Source organism: Ptychodera flava, chromosome 13 (assembly GCF_041260155.1).
Source record: "Ptychodera flava strain L36383 chromosome 13, AS_Pfla_20210202, whole genome shotgun sequence".
In the NCBI taxonomy this organism is placed as follows: domain Eukaryota; kingdom Metazoa; phylum Hemichordata; class Enteropneusta; family Ptychoderidae; genus Ptychodera; species Ptychodera flava.
The window spans coordinates 15,181,401-15,201,375 of record NC_091940.1 but is presented as its reverse complement, the minus strand read 5'-3'; the positions used below and the strand labels follow the sequence as shown (position 1 = coordinate 15,201,375).

General features: G+C 38.3%; 1 protein-coding gene across 1 annotated transcript in view; it reads right to left on the bottom strand.

The window, feature by feature from the left end:
• The window catches only part of LOC139147551 (dynein axonemal heavy chain 5-like), an 82,366-nt gene extending 69,574 nt beyond the window's left edge, over positions 1–12,792 (bottom strand). The window contains 1 exon segment of the mRNA XM_070718677.1: positions 12,496–12,792. Within this exon segment, the coding sequence (XP_070574778.1) occupies positions 12,496–12,624 (129 nt within the window). The 5' untranslated portion in view covers positions 12,625–12,792.
• Between the last annotated feature and the right edge of the window lie 7,183 nt (positions 12,793–19,975).

The window sequence follows — 19,975 nt, the reverse complement described above, 5'->3', positions numbered from 1 at the left end:
CTCTCTATATGAGCCATGTAAAACACTGTCGATATAGCGTACCAGGACGTGATAATGTCTATACATAAATCTGGTGTGCTGTTGTATGTGAATAACAAACCATTGACACAACTGATGTTATGGCTACAGCTGCTACAGAGTTACCACTCCATGTCACGTATTGTGTGACAAGTCAGCCATTGTTGTTGCTGTTTACAGTTGTACCGGCGATGCATTGTTCAGTGCACTGGTCCCCTTCTCAGAGACGACCCACGGTCAACAGGAGCTCAGAAGTTTGGAAACGCTCTAAACATATAAGATTTTCTGTTAGTTCATGTAGAACCGCTGACTTACGAACCTTTTGTGCAATTTTTGACAGATATTTCCTTAATTTATTTTGGCAATACAGCAATGGCTGCAATCAATATGTAGTAAGATTTATGAATGATTATTTTCAGGAGAAATGCCATATTGTACACGTACATATTTGAGATTTGTTCAAAGTGCAAACTATTAATGTTTTAAATTTAAAGTTGCTACTATGCACAAACTTTCACACATAAAAACAGCAGTAATGCTATGGATAAAATAAAATTTCACCATTTTATGAAAAGTGTATCATTATTTGACATTGACTTCAAGGTTACAGTGCGCTGATGAAATATTTCTGTCCAAAAGGACCACCTACAGATGGCTTCTGTGCAAACATTTAGTTTCTGCTTAATCTCTTGGGATGGCAACTCAAACACTGGCAATTCAAACTTCCTGTGATCTTTACCCTGCTTCTTAAGAAGTGAAGATGGGTAAACAAGACACTTTCCGGTTGTCAAGAATTCAATTTAAGGTACGGTACATGTAGTTTGCACCTCGAAAATGAAAGACTTAAACTTTTGCTCAAACTTTTCTAAATGAAACTTTCCATCATTCTCTTTCAAATGAAGAATAAAATTTGGGGGTCATCATGCAAATTTTGGCACTTGAGAAACAAATGACCCAATATTTTCCGATATTCGATATTCAAAGTGGCTGCTATTCCTGTGTTATCTCGATGGCAGAGAAAAATAAAATTCCCAATTTTCACAAAACTATGCAGGTGAAAACTTTATTTACTCCATAAGCTTCAAAATGAGCGGCCACAAGTCGTAGGCCAAAAGAATATTGTAAAAGTTTGAGAGTCTGAATATCTGTCCCCGAGGTGCGTTCTACCTTAACCCTCTCACCACCATGGTTTAGCCCAAAACCATTGTTCTCAATGGTGATTGTAGACCTGGGGCTGAACAGGTTCGGTAAAAATGTGTGGCCGTGGGTGTTAGAATGGTGTTAACTTGCAAAATTATAAAAAAGTAATTAAAATGATGTCATCTGGAGATTATACAGCTGGTTACATGTATGAGCTGTACACTCTAACAGCAATCATACTCAGTGAGACACGCTAGACATGTTGTAAAGACCGATAGAATTTTCTAACTTGCAGTTAGGTACTGCAGTAATAGAAGAGCATGCATGTGTATTTATACCGATCTCAGGGAGTGTATGAATTGTACATTGAACACGTAGAGTGAGATAATTCCCTTTTTTTCAGACCATTGGATGATTCACCGTTATATTTTAAGTGATATGCAGCAAATAGCTTCTATGTTATGAAAAGCCTCCCTGCAAGGGAATGACAAAAGCCCCCACCCACAATTGAAGCGCACGCCGTTATTCAGACAAAGCCCCCACAACAGGAATTGTCCCGATCTCAGTGACACAAAGCATACGGGAGCACCTTCGGCAATGACCCTGAAAAAAATTGGATAATAGATTCTTTTATGGTGCCTCTCCTCTATTTAACAAACCCCTGAATTTTTATCATCAGGGCAGGTTGCCATGGTTACCAACTTTGTTTACGGTATTGTTTATATGTTGCTAAGCAGAGCATTTTTGTGTTTGGTTTTTGAAGTTCTTCTGAACGCCACCAGTGCGTACTGGTGGCTACAAACGCCTCTGATTATTCGTCACTGAATTATAAAACAATGTCAGAAATACAACCAAGCATGACTCGACATCAAATCCTGGCGATAAATATTCCGCGGTGTGCACAACTTTGGTTTCTATAACGCTGGAATCTCTTGACTGCAAATTCTCTACTTCGTGAAAAGGCCAGTAATCTTTGGTCGACACTCCGTGATTTATGCATTCTCTGGTGTTGAAAGGATAGCATTGTAAGCCGGGAGGACAAAGGTCATCCCTAGACAAAAACCAGGAGGGATTTAAAAGGCCAATGCGTGTAGCTCACGACATTTCAATCCATGGAAAGCAGTAAATCCTCGTGTCTATGTTGTCTCAAGTTGAAGAAAGATGTGTAAACACTGACCAAGCACTCTTTACAATACAGTTTGACTGGAGTTGGCTGTCTCAGGGTTTTGCAGATTGACTCACTAAGAACTAAGTTGGAACCATTCACTGCAAAATAAACACCTGTACACGTACAGATGCTGTACATGTGCCAAAAAAAAATGATCAGGAAGTTTCAAGAAACATGCCAATAAATAATACACAAATATAACGAATTCACAACAAAAGATCCAAATCATCGTGATGGGTCCCAGATAATTTTGAGAAAAAAATTAATCATCTTGACACATTGAATTATTGTGTTTACATGTACATGTACATGTACATCAAGATAGTCATCTGCTATCATTTCAGTTTGCCAACTTTATCACAGATGCAATACTTATCTTATCAGACTTGACATGTCTAAAAACTTATTATCAGAGTCTTTCAAATATCTGTCTGGCTGACTACAGTTTTAATACTTTGACCACGGTAAGACTGCATCAAAGGGCCTTCAAATAGTTGAAGTCATTATTTTCTCCTTTCCAACCCTATAACACAAGTCACAGCAAAATTTCAACAAAGGCATGGCATTTCAGTCCATACCTGTAACTGTAACTTTTATTTCACTGTACAAAAATATTTCCTTTTTCTGACTGGGTTACATTTAAGATAGATCGCGCCTCTGGGACAGATACATACTTGTATTCGGACTCAAACCTTTACAATTCTTTTCTGATCTACCACTTATGGGGGCTCATTCTGAAGCTCTTGGAGAAAGATAAACTTTCACCGGCTTAGTTTTTAGGAAATCGAGAAATTTATTTCTTCTTGATAGAGTTATCACAGGGATGGCGGCCATTTTGAATTTCAAATATTGATAAATCTTGAAATCTTGGGTAATTTGTTTCTCTTAAGTACTAAAATTTGCATGGTGACCCCTGATTTTTGTTCTTGATTTTGAAAGAGAATATTGAAAGATTCCTTTTTTAAAGAAAAGTTTGAGCAAAAGTTTAAGTCTTTCAGTCCTCAGGCACTGAAAAAGCAGGCAAAGTACGTCAAGAAACATCCTTGCACTTTATGGTTTAATCACTGGACAATTTTCAAACTTAGAATGAATGCATGACTTGTCAAAAGTGAGAGGTACAATTTCACTGTTGCCTTTGGATTTCACCAACCAATAATTTCTCTCATATCTTTAAATCTGCACACACAATCTAGCCATTGCGCATCATGTTAAAACGTTGTAGTGTTGCAAGAGCAGGGTCCTGAGCCAGCAATACCGCACTGGGAGTTGAACGTGGTAGTTTTGTGTAATGACACAACTAAGAATATCATGGTGAATAGATATGAAATTAGAATACATGTGTGTACATGTATGTCAAGCTTCACTGCGGTGACCTGTCTAGGAAGTCATTATCATGTTATGGTATTTATGGCGGCTGCATCACGTTTTATTAGAGCAAATAGTCTGAGAAGGGTCAAAGGTTATCAGTCATGATTAATTTATGAGTAACAATTGCACAATTTATCGTTTCAATGTATTATTCATGATACCTCTTTCACATCTTACAGTAATAAAAGCACAATTGCCTCAGTACAAAAATAACAGAATTCATATCGTAAATAAAAAATCAATGCGTGGGTTAATAATGTTTATACAAGCAAAGATACCATGTTAGCAAACAACTATCTACTGCTCAAACATTTGCTATCATTTGTAAATATTTCATAATTATTTCAGAGATGACTGAAAAAAAGACTGACAATAATCAATTTTTATTGAGTCAAAAGTATTGACAGCGCTAATGTTTTAAATAAATTCTGATTCACTATATCAGATCAAAACACGTCAGGACTGGTGTAGGGCGAAAATGTACCTAACATTGTCAACAACCTTATACATGTACATTTAGATATGGTTTCTTGTCACCAAGAATGCCAGTGAACTATTCTGTGTGAACTAGTCAGTTTATCTGCAAGTATAGTTAAAGTCATGACGTGCCATCTTTCTTCATCTACAATCCAATTTATTAGCAAAGAGTGCAGACAAGTCATGAGGAGTGCTTTTGATAAAAAAATCAATTTGTGTTCCTAGGGGAACAAAATGAAAGAGTTGCCAAGAAGCTGTGTGCTGATACCTTAACTGTGTCGGGAGTCTCAGCGAAAAACAAAGACACTCATTCATTAAATAACTGGTTGCAGCCACTGTGGTTCAAAGGGGGTTGACTCAAGACTTTATTTATTAGCTACCGGATTCATTTCAAAAAGCCACCGTGAGCCAAGAGTCATCACTCTGTAGGCATGCGAGTCACAGGAGTACGGCACAACTGCAAATGAAGCCTAAAACCAACAAAATGTCGATTTGAAATTTTGAACTCAATAAAATTTACCCAAAAGAATAATTTCTAACACTGCATTCCCTATTCCATATTTAATAAATTAAAAGGGTTGTTTATTCTATTTACAAAATGTTAGAGCCAGTGTGTGCCGGAAGAAATTTGGTATCATGACGACAGTATCACTCCTGTATCAGTTATATCACTTTTTAAATCACTTCCAATCACAAAACAAATATTACATATGAAAGAATTAAGGATCTTTCCAACTCAATGATATCACAGACTAAGCAACTCACCATACCCTTGTGGGGTTTTTTTGACATGTTACATGAATGATTGCGTTTGACAAAACAAGTTTTGAATATCTACTATAAAGAAATATGATTACTCCGGTAACTGAACCATGTTTTCGTTTATCACAGATAGCTTGGTATGTAATCCCTGTACATTACATGTGTTATATGCACACTGTCACAGCTCCGATATAATTGACAGTGACACAGGTAACCTTGCACAAATACACTACTGTAACACTGGATAAATAAGATTTCAGACTTGGCAGCTGCCATGCCACTGCTGGTAATTTAAGAGACAGTTGAATTATGGGACAGCACCTGTAAAGGTTGATTAATCAATCAATCATGCATACAAAAACACAAACTCTTAAAACTTAATTTTCACAGCAGACACACGTAAATTATATCGCACACTACAAATATGCATTGTGTAGTATCAAGTATGTGTACAGAAATGATGAGATGACCGTAATAAAATTTTAAGCTGACTAACACATGTTGCTGCTGTTTTCGTATTGTACTATACATCTTTCATTTTTCGAAATTATTTTCCTCCATTTATGTTGCCAATACAAAAGAGATTGTCTGCAATAAAAACTCTTTGCCCTCTCTCATAATAATATGCAGCCGTTTTTCTACATACTGTATGGCTTTGTCATTGGTACAGGGGATGCAATATACACAGACTGACAGTCCCAAAACAGCCAATAATCGATTCTCCAGGAGCGAGTGAATATTGTTTTACAGTTTACAGGTTGCAACACCGCAGTTAACAGCGTAATGAAAACAAATGAAAAGGTGTTAAATTGAACAGGCAAATGCAAACAGGGCAATAACCCCAGCCATGCAAATTAGGTACGTTAACAGGTATGGCCATTTGAACAAGAGTTCACAACGACTGATTATTTTGACAAGCCATCACATCACATTACAGCGTTGCACTATCAAGCTACCCTCCTGGTCTTGCGAAAAATTATGTAATTTCTGTCCACTACCTGCGCATGTTTACATGTAAATGAGCTCAAAATTTTACCCTGTATTGCATACATGATACATAACACACAATATAGCTGCAGCTACATGTACTCATAAAATAATACAGCTGTAGAATTTGCTTATTTACTTTCTTATTCTAATCATAGCGTACAAACATTTGTTTATGACAATTTCCAACATTTGTTTGCAGTTACCTGGGCAACCAAAATAAATTGATGCAGATTTTGAATGAAGCCCGGGTAAAACCACAATTTTCACAGCATGAATATTTGAATTGATGAAAACACACATGTAAATCGACGATTCTTCTCTTTCAATAGATACAGAATATGATCAAATAGTAGAATTTTTGATTGGCAGGGCGATGCACTGGAACAAGGAGCATTGCGCATACAGTTCACAGAACACTCCAAATGTCTGTATGGATGATGTGGCCGTTTTGTTTGAACGCTGTCTGTGCTCAGCAGCCGACAGCCTCATTGTGCAGTCACGTCATGATGACTGAGAGGAAACACATTTGGAATTAGAGTTAGAAAAGACCGCTTTTCAGCTTTTCAGTTTGACAGGAACCAGGGAAGGAAGCAGTTAAACATCACAGTGAGGTATTCCATTCACAGGCAATTGCAGACACTACAAGTTTAATGGTGCTTGATGCGATTTTCATTCACATGCAGGGTTTCACATGACACACAGACATGTCTTCACTTGTGATGGTGGTGTTTCCATAGCAACTCACTTGAAAGACTAAGAAATTATTCAGAGGACTCAGAATGTCTTTTACTAATTATTACATGCTATTTTTAGCACTTTTTCTGTTCAAATTTAGTTCAAGTCCAACTGGCACTATCCTTGCTCATTTGACGTACAAATATAAAACTCAATTTTTTTCATAATACTGGAAAGGGAAATACATGTAAATTCTCCTCCTTTCATTTTTCTCGGAAAGAAAGCAGATGTTTGTTAGTGAAACTTTTAACTCTTTTTACAAACCAGTACATTTTTGCAACTGTTTTATAATATATTTTATTTATTAATCTTTGCAGTATTTGATAAAGATGAATATAATAAAATTGCAAAAATTTCACTGAACAGGAAATCTGTTGTACGTTTGTTTGCAGCACAAAATAAAATCATGATAACGAAAAAATAATCATGTGACTTATATGGAGTTGATCACACAACCACTTGATGGCACGCATGTACTTGTATATTATATGTTCGGAGACTGCTGGAATTGATTTTGAAATATTAAACTGAACAAAATGGCACAGTATATATATGTCAGATTATGTACAAAACAATCAATTGTTCGTAACTTAATGTAAATTTTACAATGTAACTTGTGACACAAAAAAGTATCAATAACTTACTGATCATTCAAATGATACATGTGTAGCTGCCTACATGCAATTTTTTTCCCCTTTGACTTTATAAGTTAGCTTTGAAATGTATAAAACTCAAATTTCTGGTATGAATGGGACTAAAAATAATTCAACAAAATTGATTCTCCTTTATGTAAAGCACAATGTAATCATATTGTACATATATTTATATTCGATATTTCATCACAATAGCTATTCATATGTGACAAAGTCTTTCACCCTGAAAATCAAACATTGCTTTCTGTGGATTTTCTTTCATACGAAATTCTGAACATTAACGAGTTTAAATGTTTTTGTCAACATTTTTCTCACTATTTCCCTTCATTTTTTCGATAAGTACTGAAAGAGGCATTTCTGACAGCTTTACATTTTTCTGTGGACTCAATAAAGTCACTTCTGTTGGTCTGCCACTTAACCAAACACAATACTGCACACAGTCACCGAAATGAAAGGTGATAACATACAATTATTTAACATCTCTCTCAGAGACAAATATTTAGACTGGGAGCTTTGTCAGAAATACTGTTGAATCAGTAAAATGTTCTAAAATCGACTGTTGATGACTCAGCTGTTATTTCAACACAGAAATTTAAGCAATTCAGAATGAAGAAATGGAAGGTCAGTAAAATTTGATTTAAATATTATTTCTTTTTCTGAGGTTTTAAAAGTGAGGAGGCAATAAGTTTCATTTTGCACACAGTGACTTCAACTTCTGCCTGTTCTGTATTCAAAGAGTTATTTTCAAACTAGAGTGAAGTTAATTTGATTGTGATAGTACATGTACCCGAGTGAACATAATTTGATAAACGTTGAGGTACTTTTAAATGTAGATTATGTTACACATCCTATCCATAATCAGGTTTGGTCTGTGCCTTGATGGTCATTATGGCAGTTTGATTAGGGAAAAAAAATTTTCTTCGTATGAAAATAATTATTGATGTAAGGGCACAGCAGTTTCTTATTGATGATGTCATTAAAAAAGAAGAACACATACTGATAATTTTTCAACTTTCTTTGTTAAGCTAGGCTACTGTTTAGGGTCTGTTGTGTATGCAATTGTGATGTCTGGTGCAGTCTGAGAGGTGTTATCAGTTTGTACTTTTACTAGGTAAAACTGTTAGAACACCCAAAGAGGGGAGAGCATGAGAGGGGGTGTCCCCCCCTCTTGCATTGAAGATTTTTTTGAAATTGATGTGTGAAATGGTGCAATCTATCTGTTTCAATCTATTCTGCACCAAAAGTTGACTAACCGCCCTCTTTCTCTCCACATTTTGAGCAACCCCCCTGTAGCTTTCAATTTTTTAAGTGACCCCTCACAATCCTCCGACCCCAAACCCCCAGCCGTAAATAATGGATGCTACCTAACTTGCCAAATTCCTCAGGCAAGTTTAGAAAATTCTTGAAAGATACCAGTGGGCAAGAGTGGAGAACCCCTCTACTGTCTATGATTGAAAATTATTGGTGCTTCAAATTTGTTTGACAGAGGGCACAATAGCCAAATAAATGGCAGTTTTCTGGCAGAAATCTCATCTAAATGAACAATTGTCTGATTTGACTGCTGACATAATACATATGACGTATTATTGACCCAACCTGTCATGAAATGAAGTAAAAGCTCAAGTGCGGATCTGAGGAGAGGATTTCCAGCTCCAAGGTAGTGGGTAAGAATAATCGCCGACCTTGAATACAATTGCTAATTGAGCAAGAACACCTGGCAATTGTTTCAGATCGTGGAAGTCAAACAGCAAAGATGATTGAACCCATTGAACACAGAGACCTTACTTAGGCCTGAGACCTTACAGTTCAATAGCCTGAAGCAAGGTATCACAAGGTCTGAGACCACTGAGTGTGACCATATTGTAATTACATGTAGAGTCATTGGTAGCTGCAAGGCATCAATGCAACTCTTTTGTTTCAAGACAACATGCCATTGGGGAGATTTCAAAGTCACCTTCCCTTCATACGTTTCTGAGTCTGTCGCAATAGCGTATTTAGTTAGTGCCAAACAAGTAGCACGGAGACAAGAGACATTTTTTCAAAATTATGACCTCAGTAATTTTCCCATCTTACCCTAATCTTTTTTCTAACCAAACGCTCTAAAAAATATGTTGTGATAGTAAATTGACTGAAGACAACATGCCTACACGCAGATCTAGCGGCATCATTTGTCTTGATCAAATACGGCTAATGCTGCTTTACTGTGAAGAACATACAGTTTCTGTTCCACGAGACAATACCCTTGCGTCACGGAGTGAAAATTGAAAAGAACACGTTCGAAGAAGTTGCATAGAGTCTGTTAGCCAACCTTAGGGCTCTCCACTGAAGTGGCAGCTAGTGAAAACTGTCAACAATGAATACACACACTGTGAATCAAATGGATTCAATAGCCCCCTCTGTCTGTGTCATCAGCTGCCGTAATATCAAATGCTCTGTTTTTTGGATTTTTTTTTTTTAAGGTGATCCTTTTAAAAATGGGTTAGAGCCACCCATGTCAGTTTTAATCATTGCCTAACTTTAATTAATGCTTGAAGGGGTACTGTTGATTGTGTGTGTGTGTGTGTGGACGTACTTCTGGTCCACTGGAAATTAGACAGTGTTGCCATGGTATCATTTCAGAGGGTAAATACACTACTGATGTTCAATGTACATAGAAGGTCTCTGTTTACAGTACAACTACCAACACTGGAATGTCTCTGACCGCGGATGGAATCTTTACCTTGAACATTTACATGTAAATATTGTTATCCAAAATATAGTAAACTGTTAGTGTTTTGGTAAATGTTAACCACCTTGTCGAAACAAATTAAAGTTTTAGTTATATGTGAAAGTTATTGCTGTGAAGAGAGAACTTTCTTCAGCTCAGTAAGTGATTAAAGCTTGGAGAGCACACTGCCTTTCTATCTATCTCTCTCCATATAGGTACATGTGCAGTACATGTACTTACATATTTGAAAACATACAAACACATACATGTATGGAAATATGTATGTATCCACATTTGATACATACATACATATAATTTCCATACATGTCTATTTATATGTTTGTGTGTATGTAAATATGCATATACATGTACATGTACAAACACATTAATAGACATGCATGGAAAGTGCATGTCATGCATGCATGTGTGTATGAGTGAATGTATGTATAACAGCGCATCGAGCACTGTAATGTCCAATGAAGATTCTCTCTCTCTCTCTCTCTCTCTCTCTCTCTCTCTCTCTCTCTATATATATATATATATATATATGTGTGTGTGTGTGTATAATATGTATAATATATATATATATATATATATATATATATATATATATATGAAGGTATACAAGGTATAAAGGTGTAGATTCACATCTATTTGTTAGTGATACACGTACTTCAAATTACAAACAATAACATTTTTAACAACACTACTTTCTGTAAACCTGTTTGTGTTTCTGTGAAACATTGTCATACTTGCATATATGGACACAGTCTGATGGGACTGTGATCTGGAGAAGTACGGCTAGTTACCAATCAGGTTCAAACTCACAACATACGGTATTTGTTAGGCCTTACGGTACGGCTCAGCTCAAGGTAGATTTGAACAGTTTGCTCGTTCTTGTGAACAAGACAAGGTATTTGCGTCAAGAGCTAAGGGACCACGCTTTTTACACGCTCTACAACACCTCCACATTAATACAACTCTATTTGCTGTTACTATAATCAGATTTGACATAAAAAAATATCAAGAACACAGAAGCCCCACAACTGAATCCATCAATATTCATGCCTACTTTCATATTGTCCAAAGAAAACATTCAAAACTAAATATTTGGGTTCTTTGATATTTTCAGAAACATCTTTAAAATGCTCTGCTCGTGGTTACTAAGGGGTGGGGGATAAACAGAAGTGTGTGCGTAACGAATAGTATATGGCATGTCAGTAGCCAACTAGCCCAGCAACATGTTACACATTTGTATCTACACAGTGCAGTGCAGCGTCCCTACTTGGACAAAGAGCAGTGCTAACTTCCTTTGTGATATTGTTTTCATTGTAATACGGTGATCACACCAGGTGATTTAATCTCCGGAATTTTTGATAAAAAAATTAAGTCCTCCAAAATATACATATTTTGAGAATATTGCCACATGCTTAGTTTAGAGTCATGGGAACCGTCTTTGAAGCACGGAGGAGGAAGCCCACATCTGCACTACGTTTGGACGTTCTGTGCATCGGTATGCCTATAGGAAAGTACATAGTCTCTGGAAGGTCGTCTGTTGTATAATCTCAGTACTTGGCCCGTTGGAAGGGCCTTGCCATCGGTATGGGATGAAATTCAAGAGAAAACGATTTATACAGGGTATCATATTCCGGATGACTTCTGACACCGACGCCGCCAAGTCAAGCATGCCAGGGACAACGAACTGCAGATTTCAGTGTGCGCCTGACCACTCTCAATACTCTCATTGCCCTATGACACATTCCAAAGCTTGTGCTGTGAAAACTTCGATTTTGCCATTAATTATTTTCTCGTGTTTTCCTAGCTACATTTCTTGATGCCGTAACGAATTCACGCCTAACAAATTTTGAAAAAGCAAACTTGACTTCAGTGAGTGTTTACATCGTTTTCGGGGATCAACTTATAAGTTTAAAAACGAAGTTGCCCTGGGTGGTTGCTTGACACTATGACACAATAGATACTTTATGAAATAAGTGGGTCGATCTTCGTTTCAATTTTGCAATTAAAACAGGCAATCTGGCGAGCTATTAACGGCCCTTTCACCAGTAAATGGTGCCATTTTAAAGAGCGCGTCAACAGATCGCATGCATCACTACTACAATTCGCTACCCTCTCGTAAATATTTCATGCGTGGCAAATTTAGTCACTAACGTTTTAACGGAGTTGTTGAGCCGGCTGACGATCACGGCCGTTGTTGCATGGTCATTTAACCTGCCTTCTTTAGATGCGAATAGATTGATAAAGAAGACGAGATGTAGATGAGCAAGGTCACTTTGTGGAGTGACCGTGAGACGAGAGACGGTAGACAAGTTTCTGGGATTACCTCGACTGTCACATCACAGGAGCCAGGGAACTCGGTTACACATTAAAAAAAAGTCTCCTCTGCTACTGTAAATTGGCTGCTTTACCAAGGCCAGGCACAGTTTGTAGTGTAGTCGAATTAGAACCCGATAGCTTACCTGTTTTTCTTTGAGGTTTTCACCCGGAGCGAGGGCTGCTAACCGCGATTTGTTCTTCGGGTCGGCGCTGGTCGTCCGTTTCTGTTTTCGCGGTTGGACAGGCGACTTCGGCTTTTCGATTTCCGACATCCTCGCCTGTAGTCGAGTAAACGACTGAGACACTAGCTGTACGATTAAGTATAATGTTCAATTTTCCGTCTCAGTCAAGTTGAGATTCAAAATAACGTCAAAAAATCGCCTCCAACTGCTCGTTGCAACACTAGTCACCATAGCAAGTCGCCATCTTGGTCTGTTTATAAGTTTCTACCTAACGACATGGCAATTAGCATGGTTGATTGCATTGTGAAATAGGGTAGGTCATTGCTATTTCCGTTATGCGCAGAGCTCCAACTTTGGCATTTAGGGGGCACAGATGCTTTTAAGTTATTATTTTATGCATATTCCCGATTTTCAATTTTTATTATATCACCAAACGCAACCTTGTGTTGGTTTAATCTGGTTTTGAGGTTCCCTTTTCCAAGGTTAGACCCCTCGAAAATGGCGCACACAGGAGCTAGGGGTGGACGGGTACAATGGTCAAGCTCCGAGTTGTGTGCATATGAATACCAGCTTGGCACTATGAGTATGACCTGTCAGTGGTCGCGTTTCCCAGCAAAACCCCTAGCCCATGTTGACTGGTCCAGCGGACAATGCTACGTCGTCTGAACATGTTTCGCAAGCCTTCACCGTGTCCCCGACAACGATAACAATAGATTTAAACAACCTCGAATTAATAAAAGTTGCCCCGATGGAAAAGTGCCCACCATAGGATCCGAACATTGACTCCGGTGGCCAACTCCCGCCCCGGGCCGTTGCAGTCATTCAGAAATCGATTTCGTATTGATTTTCTCCAGCGAAATTGCTACATCTCCAGGGCTAGGGGCTCACTCAACTGTATTTAGAGACCTAGTTGATGTTTTTGTTGAATTTGGCCCACATCATCATAAGTATATTGCAGCAGACCTCCTAGCCCAGACATTTTCTTCTCGAATTTGGATTTCTTTGTCAGGGGTGACCAATCAGCTGATTTTTAGAAATTGCAACCATACGGAGTTTTACATGTAAATACGATATTTTTACAGGTATGTTGAACATGATTAAAATTTGGAGTGGAAAATAAAAGCTTTTCACACCCCCTCCCCTAACTATCGTTACGATTTATAAAAAAGGGGGGGGCTGCTCGTTCCACTGTCCACGAAAAAAAGGTTAGGTTAATTTTTCCGGAAACCCAGCCTATGAAAGGATTAGCATACCTATAAGATACTCCAAACACACAATTGTCAGATCTGCAATAACGGGGGGGGGGGGGGGGGTTCAAAATGCAGGCGAATTGGAGTGCTATCCTGGGATACAACCCCTTTGCTGTCATCACTCAAGAGCCTGTTAAAGTTATGCAAGGTAAAGAAACTAATCGGAAAAGTAGTAATTGATGAACAATAATATATAAAGGACGTTTTGCCTTTGAAACCTGAGATACACATATTGTTTTAAATAAATGACATCATAATGTACAATTTTTCCAAACTTCATCAATTTGCTTCAGTACTAGTGTTCTTGAGGTACGTTCTAACACCAATGAAATGCTACACTGATGTGTTAATCTCGTTTATCTATTCAGCATTTGCGTGACTGTGACTGTATTATGATATTATCTCTCCTTCTCCACGATTTTCTTTTTAATTAAGGGGTATTTTACGGTCTATTTTATTCCTATATATTTCAAAAAGGTGTGTTTTTGTTGCAAAGTGCTATAAAAGGGAAATCTTGAAATTTACAGGATGATCATCATGGATACGAAGCCCTCCTGGGAGCAACTTCACCAGCTGTCATGCGTTTCGTTTTATATATACATTGACTGTCCACTGACTTTATTTGAATGTCTCCCAGTAATTCCATAGACAGTAGAAGCGAGACTACTGTCATACATATATACAAATCTATAGCTTCAGGCACAGTTAAAGCATTGACATTGACATCGACCAATAGTGGTTCGTGTCAATCTAATCAAAATCCGATGTAGAGATGGGTCTCTTTTACCGTGTTGTGGTATATTTCGGGCATACATTGAAAGAACTGCTGCGGGGAGTGCCAATGGAAGGGGTCATATTTTACAAATGAATTTGAGAGGGTCACATTTTACAATTGATGGATCGGGAAGGGGGTTACATGTCATGTAGGTTTCACCAACCTCTCCTTCCAGTAAAAAAGGTTCCCATAGGCTTCGCAGGCAGCCGTAAGTCTACTGAACGCTAACCGGTACCAGCCCACCAGTAGCGCCCCCACAAGCCTGCAGCCCTGGAAACTGTCGTTTTCGGATATGCCGAGACTGGCTGGTATGTCGTATCAAACTTGCCCATTATTTTTCTTCAATTAATGTTTCCAGCGTGCTTCAGAGTATAATATCAAAACTGTACCTAGATACATTTTCTGGGTGACAATCCGTTCTGATCTCCCATTCTCAACCATGAAGGAATTGTCGAATATACATCTCTCTTGACTCAGCGTCCCTCAAGTGTAAGCTCCTGGATGATTATATACACTCAAAGCATCCAAACAGAACTGGCAAATGCAATCTAAATTACCCACAGTGAGGATAATGAAACGTGAAAGGGGACGAAAACTTGTCATCATTTGTACCTTTCAACCCTCAATAGTCTGCAAGATGATTGCCTCACTCGACGCAATCAATCTGCAGCGTGTTCATTTTTAGCCGGATGCCGGCCAAATTGACCGGCTACTTTCGTATTTTGGCCGGCTACTTTTCAGCACTGTTTCGCTCTCTGGCCCGGAAATTCTGGTTTTGATAACAATAATTAGATTTTTTTGGTGGTCTTGCAAGCCGCAGATAATATTTCAGAAGTGCCGATGTGGCTATATGTAGTCTAGCAATTTACGCGGTGAACTTGTTGCTATCACTGTAGTACCGCGATCAGCGAACGTGTTGTACTGTACACCGTGACTGGGAATCGCTCTCGAGGTGAACCTCGCTCGCCCGATCACAGCCCGAATTATTCCGACGTTCACATCGGGTATAGCCGAAAATTGGACTAACATACAATTACGTTATGCCCGCGAATAGCCGACCATTTCCGAATGAAGCCGACTTTTGTTTCGCTCAAACGCGGAAGAGAAAGTCGACGCTTGAGAGCTTTGGTTTTCTGCGTAAGAGTAGGGCCTAGCCTGATGGGTTTGGTAGGTTTTTTGATCAAATCTAAAGCGACCACAAGTTACTGAGTCTCATTTTTCATACTTTCGAAACGCCACGTCAATCTATCCATGGTCGATCACGATGTCAAGTCAAGTCGATCGACATCGCGTTTTGTGGAGGGCCGTGTGGTTGTGTGCATCGCGGAAGAGAAAGTCGACGCTTGAAAACTTTGATTTTCTGACTTTGTCTGTTGGTTTTGGGAGGTTTAGATCAAATCTTAATAAACAAAATATTACTTGGTCTCACTTTTCGTACTTTTGAAACGCTAGTCGATCACAGTGTCAAATTTCAGGTCGACCGATATCGCGTCGTGGTGTACTGTGTTACAATTGACTACCGGTGCTTTGTACACACACGGAGTACAGGCTGGCGTTCAGTGTCGTTAGTTTGAGGTTTTATCAAACATGAACACTGAAATTTAGCTCTCTTTTTCAATTATATTCAACATCAACAAAAAAATCAATAATCAGCTCGCGGATTCGTTTTATTGTGAAATTAGTACAGTGAATTAAAATCACTGAAAATTGTGTTCCTATAATTCATTGAATTGAATAAACTCTTTGATTTTACTGTATCTTCAATCAAGTTTATTTAAATCAGTAAAACACTCTGTACAGCCAGGCAGGTCAGGATTCTAGCGGATCGTTATCTGGGTTATGAAAACCCTAGGCCCCATTCTATGATGTATTTCAAAATGTTTGTTCAAGTCATGAGCTAAACATAATTCTACACAACAGTCTGGTGAAATTTTGCTATTATCCTTGTTAACTGAATGCAGTTGACAGGCCCGAGTGATATCAAATTAATTTTTCTGACTTTTTAAAACTTTATCCCTTGAAAACATGTTGTAATTGGCAATGATAATGATTATTCTGTATTCTGAAATGGTCTTTAATACTGTACAAGAATGCATAAAATTACTCCAAAATGTCTTCAAAATTTAAAAATTTCTTGCCATTGCTCAGAAATGTCTTCAAATTTAAAAATAATCCTTAACACTCTCATGCTGAAATGGTCTTTCATACAGTACAATAATGCATGAAATTACTCCAAAATGTCTTCAAATTTTAAAAATTTCTTGCACACAGGGAGGGGACCCCTCCCTTATACCCTCCCCCCTGTGTGTATGTTGGAATAGCCTTTTATACACTGTATAAGAATGCATGAAATTGCTCAGAACTGTCTCCCCCCCCCCCCCCCGCCCGCCCAGGGAACCTGGTTGCACACAGAAGCTAACCGCCTACTTTTCTGAATTTTCCGCCTACTTCAAAAATTTTTGAGAACCCTGTAATCTTGTGAAACCTATCAGGGACATTGACATAAATTTCTGTATGTGTCACGGCTGTTGTGCTGTTTTCTTCGCTGAGAGAGGAGATCCATTCACACTTTTGAATGACCTCAACACTGTTAGAGTACAACTTCAACACTTGGGAAACAAGATGTCGTCTCCATCCACGGCCTCGATGGATACTATTGATGTAAATGTCTGGCGTACAACCCTATTGAGAAAAAACGTTTACACGTATGGTTTTGGGATTGACTTACGCTCTCTTGGGCGACATTTGGCATTGGCTACCGTTTCTGCCGTGTATTTAAAAAAAACTCTCCTTATATCGAGACTTCCTTCGATAACATATCAGGAACAAAACAAACTTGAAATTCTGAAATACCAATCATTCTGAATAGCTGCTTTTATTCTAATGTAGTGCCCTTGACATCAAAGTTTTGTTGCCTTGAAACCTCTGGACGTTTGTTGACATAAAACCTATCATGTGGATTTAGGTACCGTTTAACTTCAGATGGAATGTGCTTTTGGGACAGATATTCAGAGCCCCAAACTTTTATACTATTCTTTTGGTATACCACTTGTACCACTTGTGGGGGCTCAATTTGAAGCTTATGAAGTAAATAAAGTATATACCGGCCCAAATTTGTAAAAATCGGGAATTTTATTCCCCCCCCCCATACTATCATAGGAATGGCAGCCATTTTGAATTTCTCTAGTACAAAAATTTGCAGTGACCCCTCGATTTCTAGTCTTGATTTTGAAAGAGAGTGGTTTCCGCAAAAGGTTAAGTCTTTCATTTTCGAGGCGCGAAGTTAGTACCTTAATTCACCTTTAACCTTTTAGGGGTCTGTCTACGCCAGGACAGAAGGAGCTCCAGTTTTGATCGCGATTTGCCGATGTGAAGGGTGAAAGACCCAATAGCTGCGAATGTGTAATAACCCGATCTCAAAATATCCCCAGTTTTCCAGAGTTTTCTTTGAATAAGACCCATTAAAGATTGAAAAAGCGTATAACACTGTCGTAAGTGTCGAAAGTGGCATGTAAATTCAAACGTCTTAGATTTCCCGCCATTTTCAAAAACTGATCATGCGACGGAGAAAATAAACATTACAACAACAAAATGTTGGCCATGTTGTGTTGTGCATTCAAGTAAGCGGCATCACGCGTGTTTCTTTTATGATCACGATGTGTATGTAAAGGAAATACTGCATTTTTTGCATTTTTTGTACTTTTCCGAGGGGGCGCCATTTAATGAGTGCGACACTCGTTTATTACATTTATTTAACCTGTTATGCCTGTTAGGTAAAACGCATAGGTATGGTCCAAATCAACGAGCAGTGATACTTCTATACATATCCTTCAGTTAGCACATTTGTACGAACCAACTTTGGTTGAAAATAAAATCATGATAATAACGCATAAAATTCACAGCTATTTGGGCTTTAATTATATCCCACCTACTGAATACGGTTATCAATAGGTTCTGTAAGATAGCGGACTTCATAAAATGACTTCTGTAAGCTTCGTTGTTCCGTCATCAGAGTGAATTGCGCGTCAGAATATGCATACGATGATACAGCAGTTTTGCTCAAACCAAATGACAAAAGCCAAACGCTGCAGAGCAACGCATACATGTCCCCTGAGCTGATAAAAATGTTAGCAGGACTGACAAAAGTACTTCGTATAACGCGCTTCCGAGCGATTTCACACATCATGCTCGCATCAATATCAATGGTACTTTGTGTAAAATGTGTCGCCCCTCTCTCGGAGTTGACATCTGAATCTACGCAAACAAAGTGCACTGAAAACAACGTCTTAACAGACCTGAATCGGAATCCATGTTTTGAAAACTGAATGTGCCCCATGGGAATGTATTGTCGCTCGGAAAAAATGGATGTGAAGACATTCCGTATCACAGTAGCATAAAAGCTACCCTCGAAAATCACTGATGATACCCATGCTCATGAGTAAGGAACTTTTAAATAAATTGACTGTCTATGGTTAAGTCACAGTTAGCCTATTCTCACAGCCAAATAGAGAGCGTGCACGTGTTCAGTTGTTCGAATATCGTCCTGTAAATAAATTAGATTACTGAAATATGCAGTACTGCTTCGAGATCGAAAAGTTGAAGCACGCACGTTCTTATCTTAATCCAAACTGATTTTTGAAGCATATCTCGAAGTCAGAATAAATTATCGCGACTTTAAGAAACAGCTGAAGAAACCGATCAGTCCGGTGAATGACTGAAAATTACAATTCATGCAGGTCGTTTTTCATCACTGTTTTACTTAATTGGCAAAGAATCCTGAGTTGCCCCGACAACTACTATGTTACTTCCATTTATCAAATCAAATGCAAACAACAGTCTTGTATACGGTAGGTAGGTAGGCGTATTCATGTTCTCGCAAAAAGCCTCTAGACTGGCATTTTAAATTGAAAATCAGTATTTTTTTTTGATATACTGAATATCTCGTACACTTTGCTTTTCAGAAAAGTATTTTTTTTTGTATATACGTCATGTTACATTGAACCAATTTAATCACGTGACTATAATTACGATTACACATCGGTGTGAGGAGATGAACGAATGTTTGTCTGTTTAGTATTAGATATGGCCAATCCAATGGGACAGATGAATAGCTTTGGCTGCTGTGACGTTTCGTAGTAAAATGATTAACTTCTTCTAACGATAAGTTGTTTTATTTTCTCTATCAACTTCATTGAGCAGACCCATCGAACGCATTTCTCTAATCTTGACTAAAAATTTACAGTTTTTTTCAGGAAGCAATGGCTGGGCAATTCTTAAAGGCATGGTTCAGGCGTCAGATTGACTTGCCAGGAAATTTACTTACCAGAGTACAATTTCAATGGAAAACAAAAGGCTATGACACCTTCATAATCCTCGTACAGACTAGAACAAACTTGATCCCGGGGATCGAATCCCC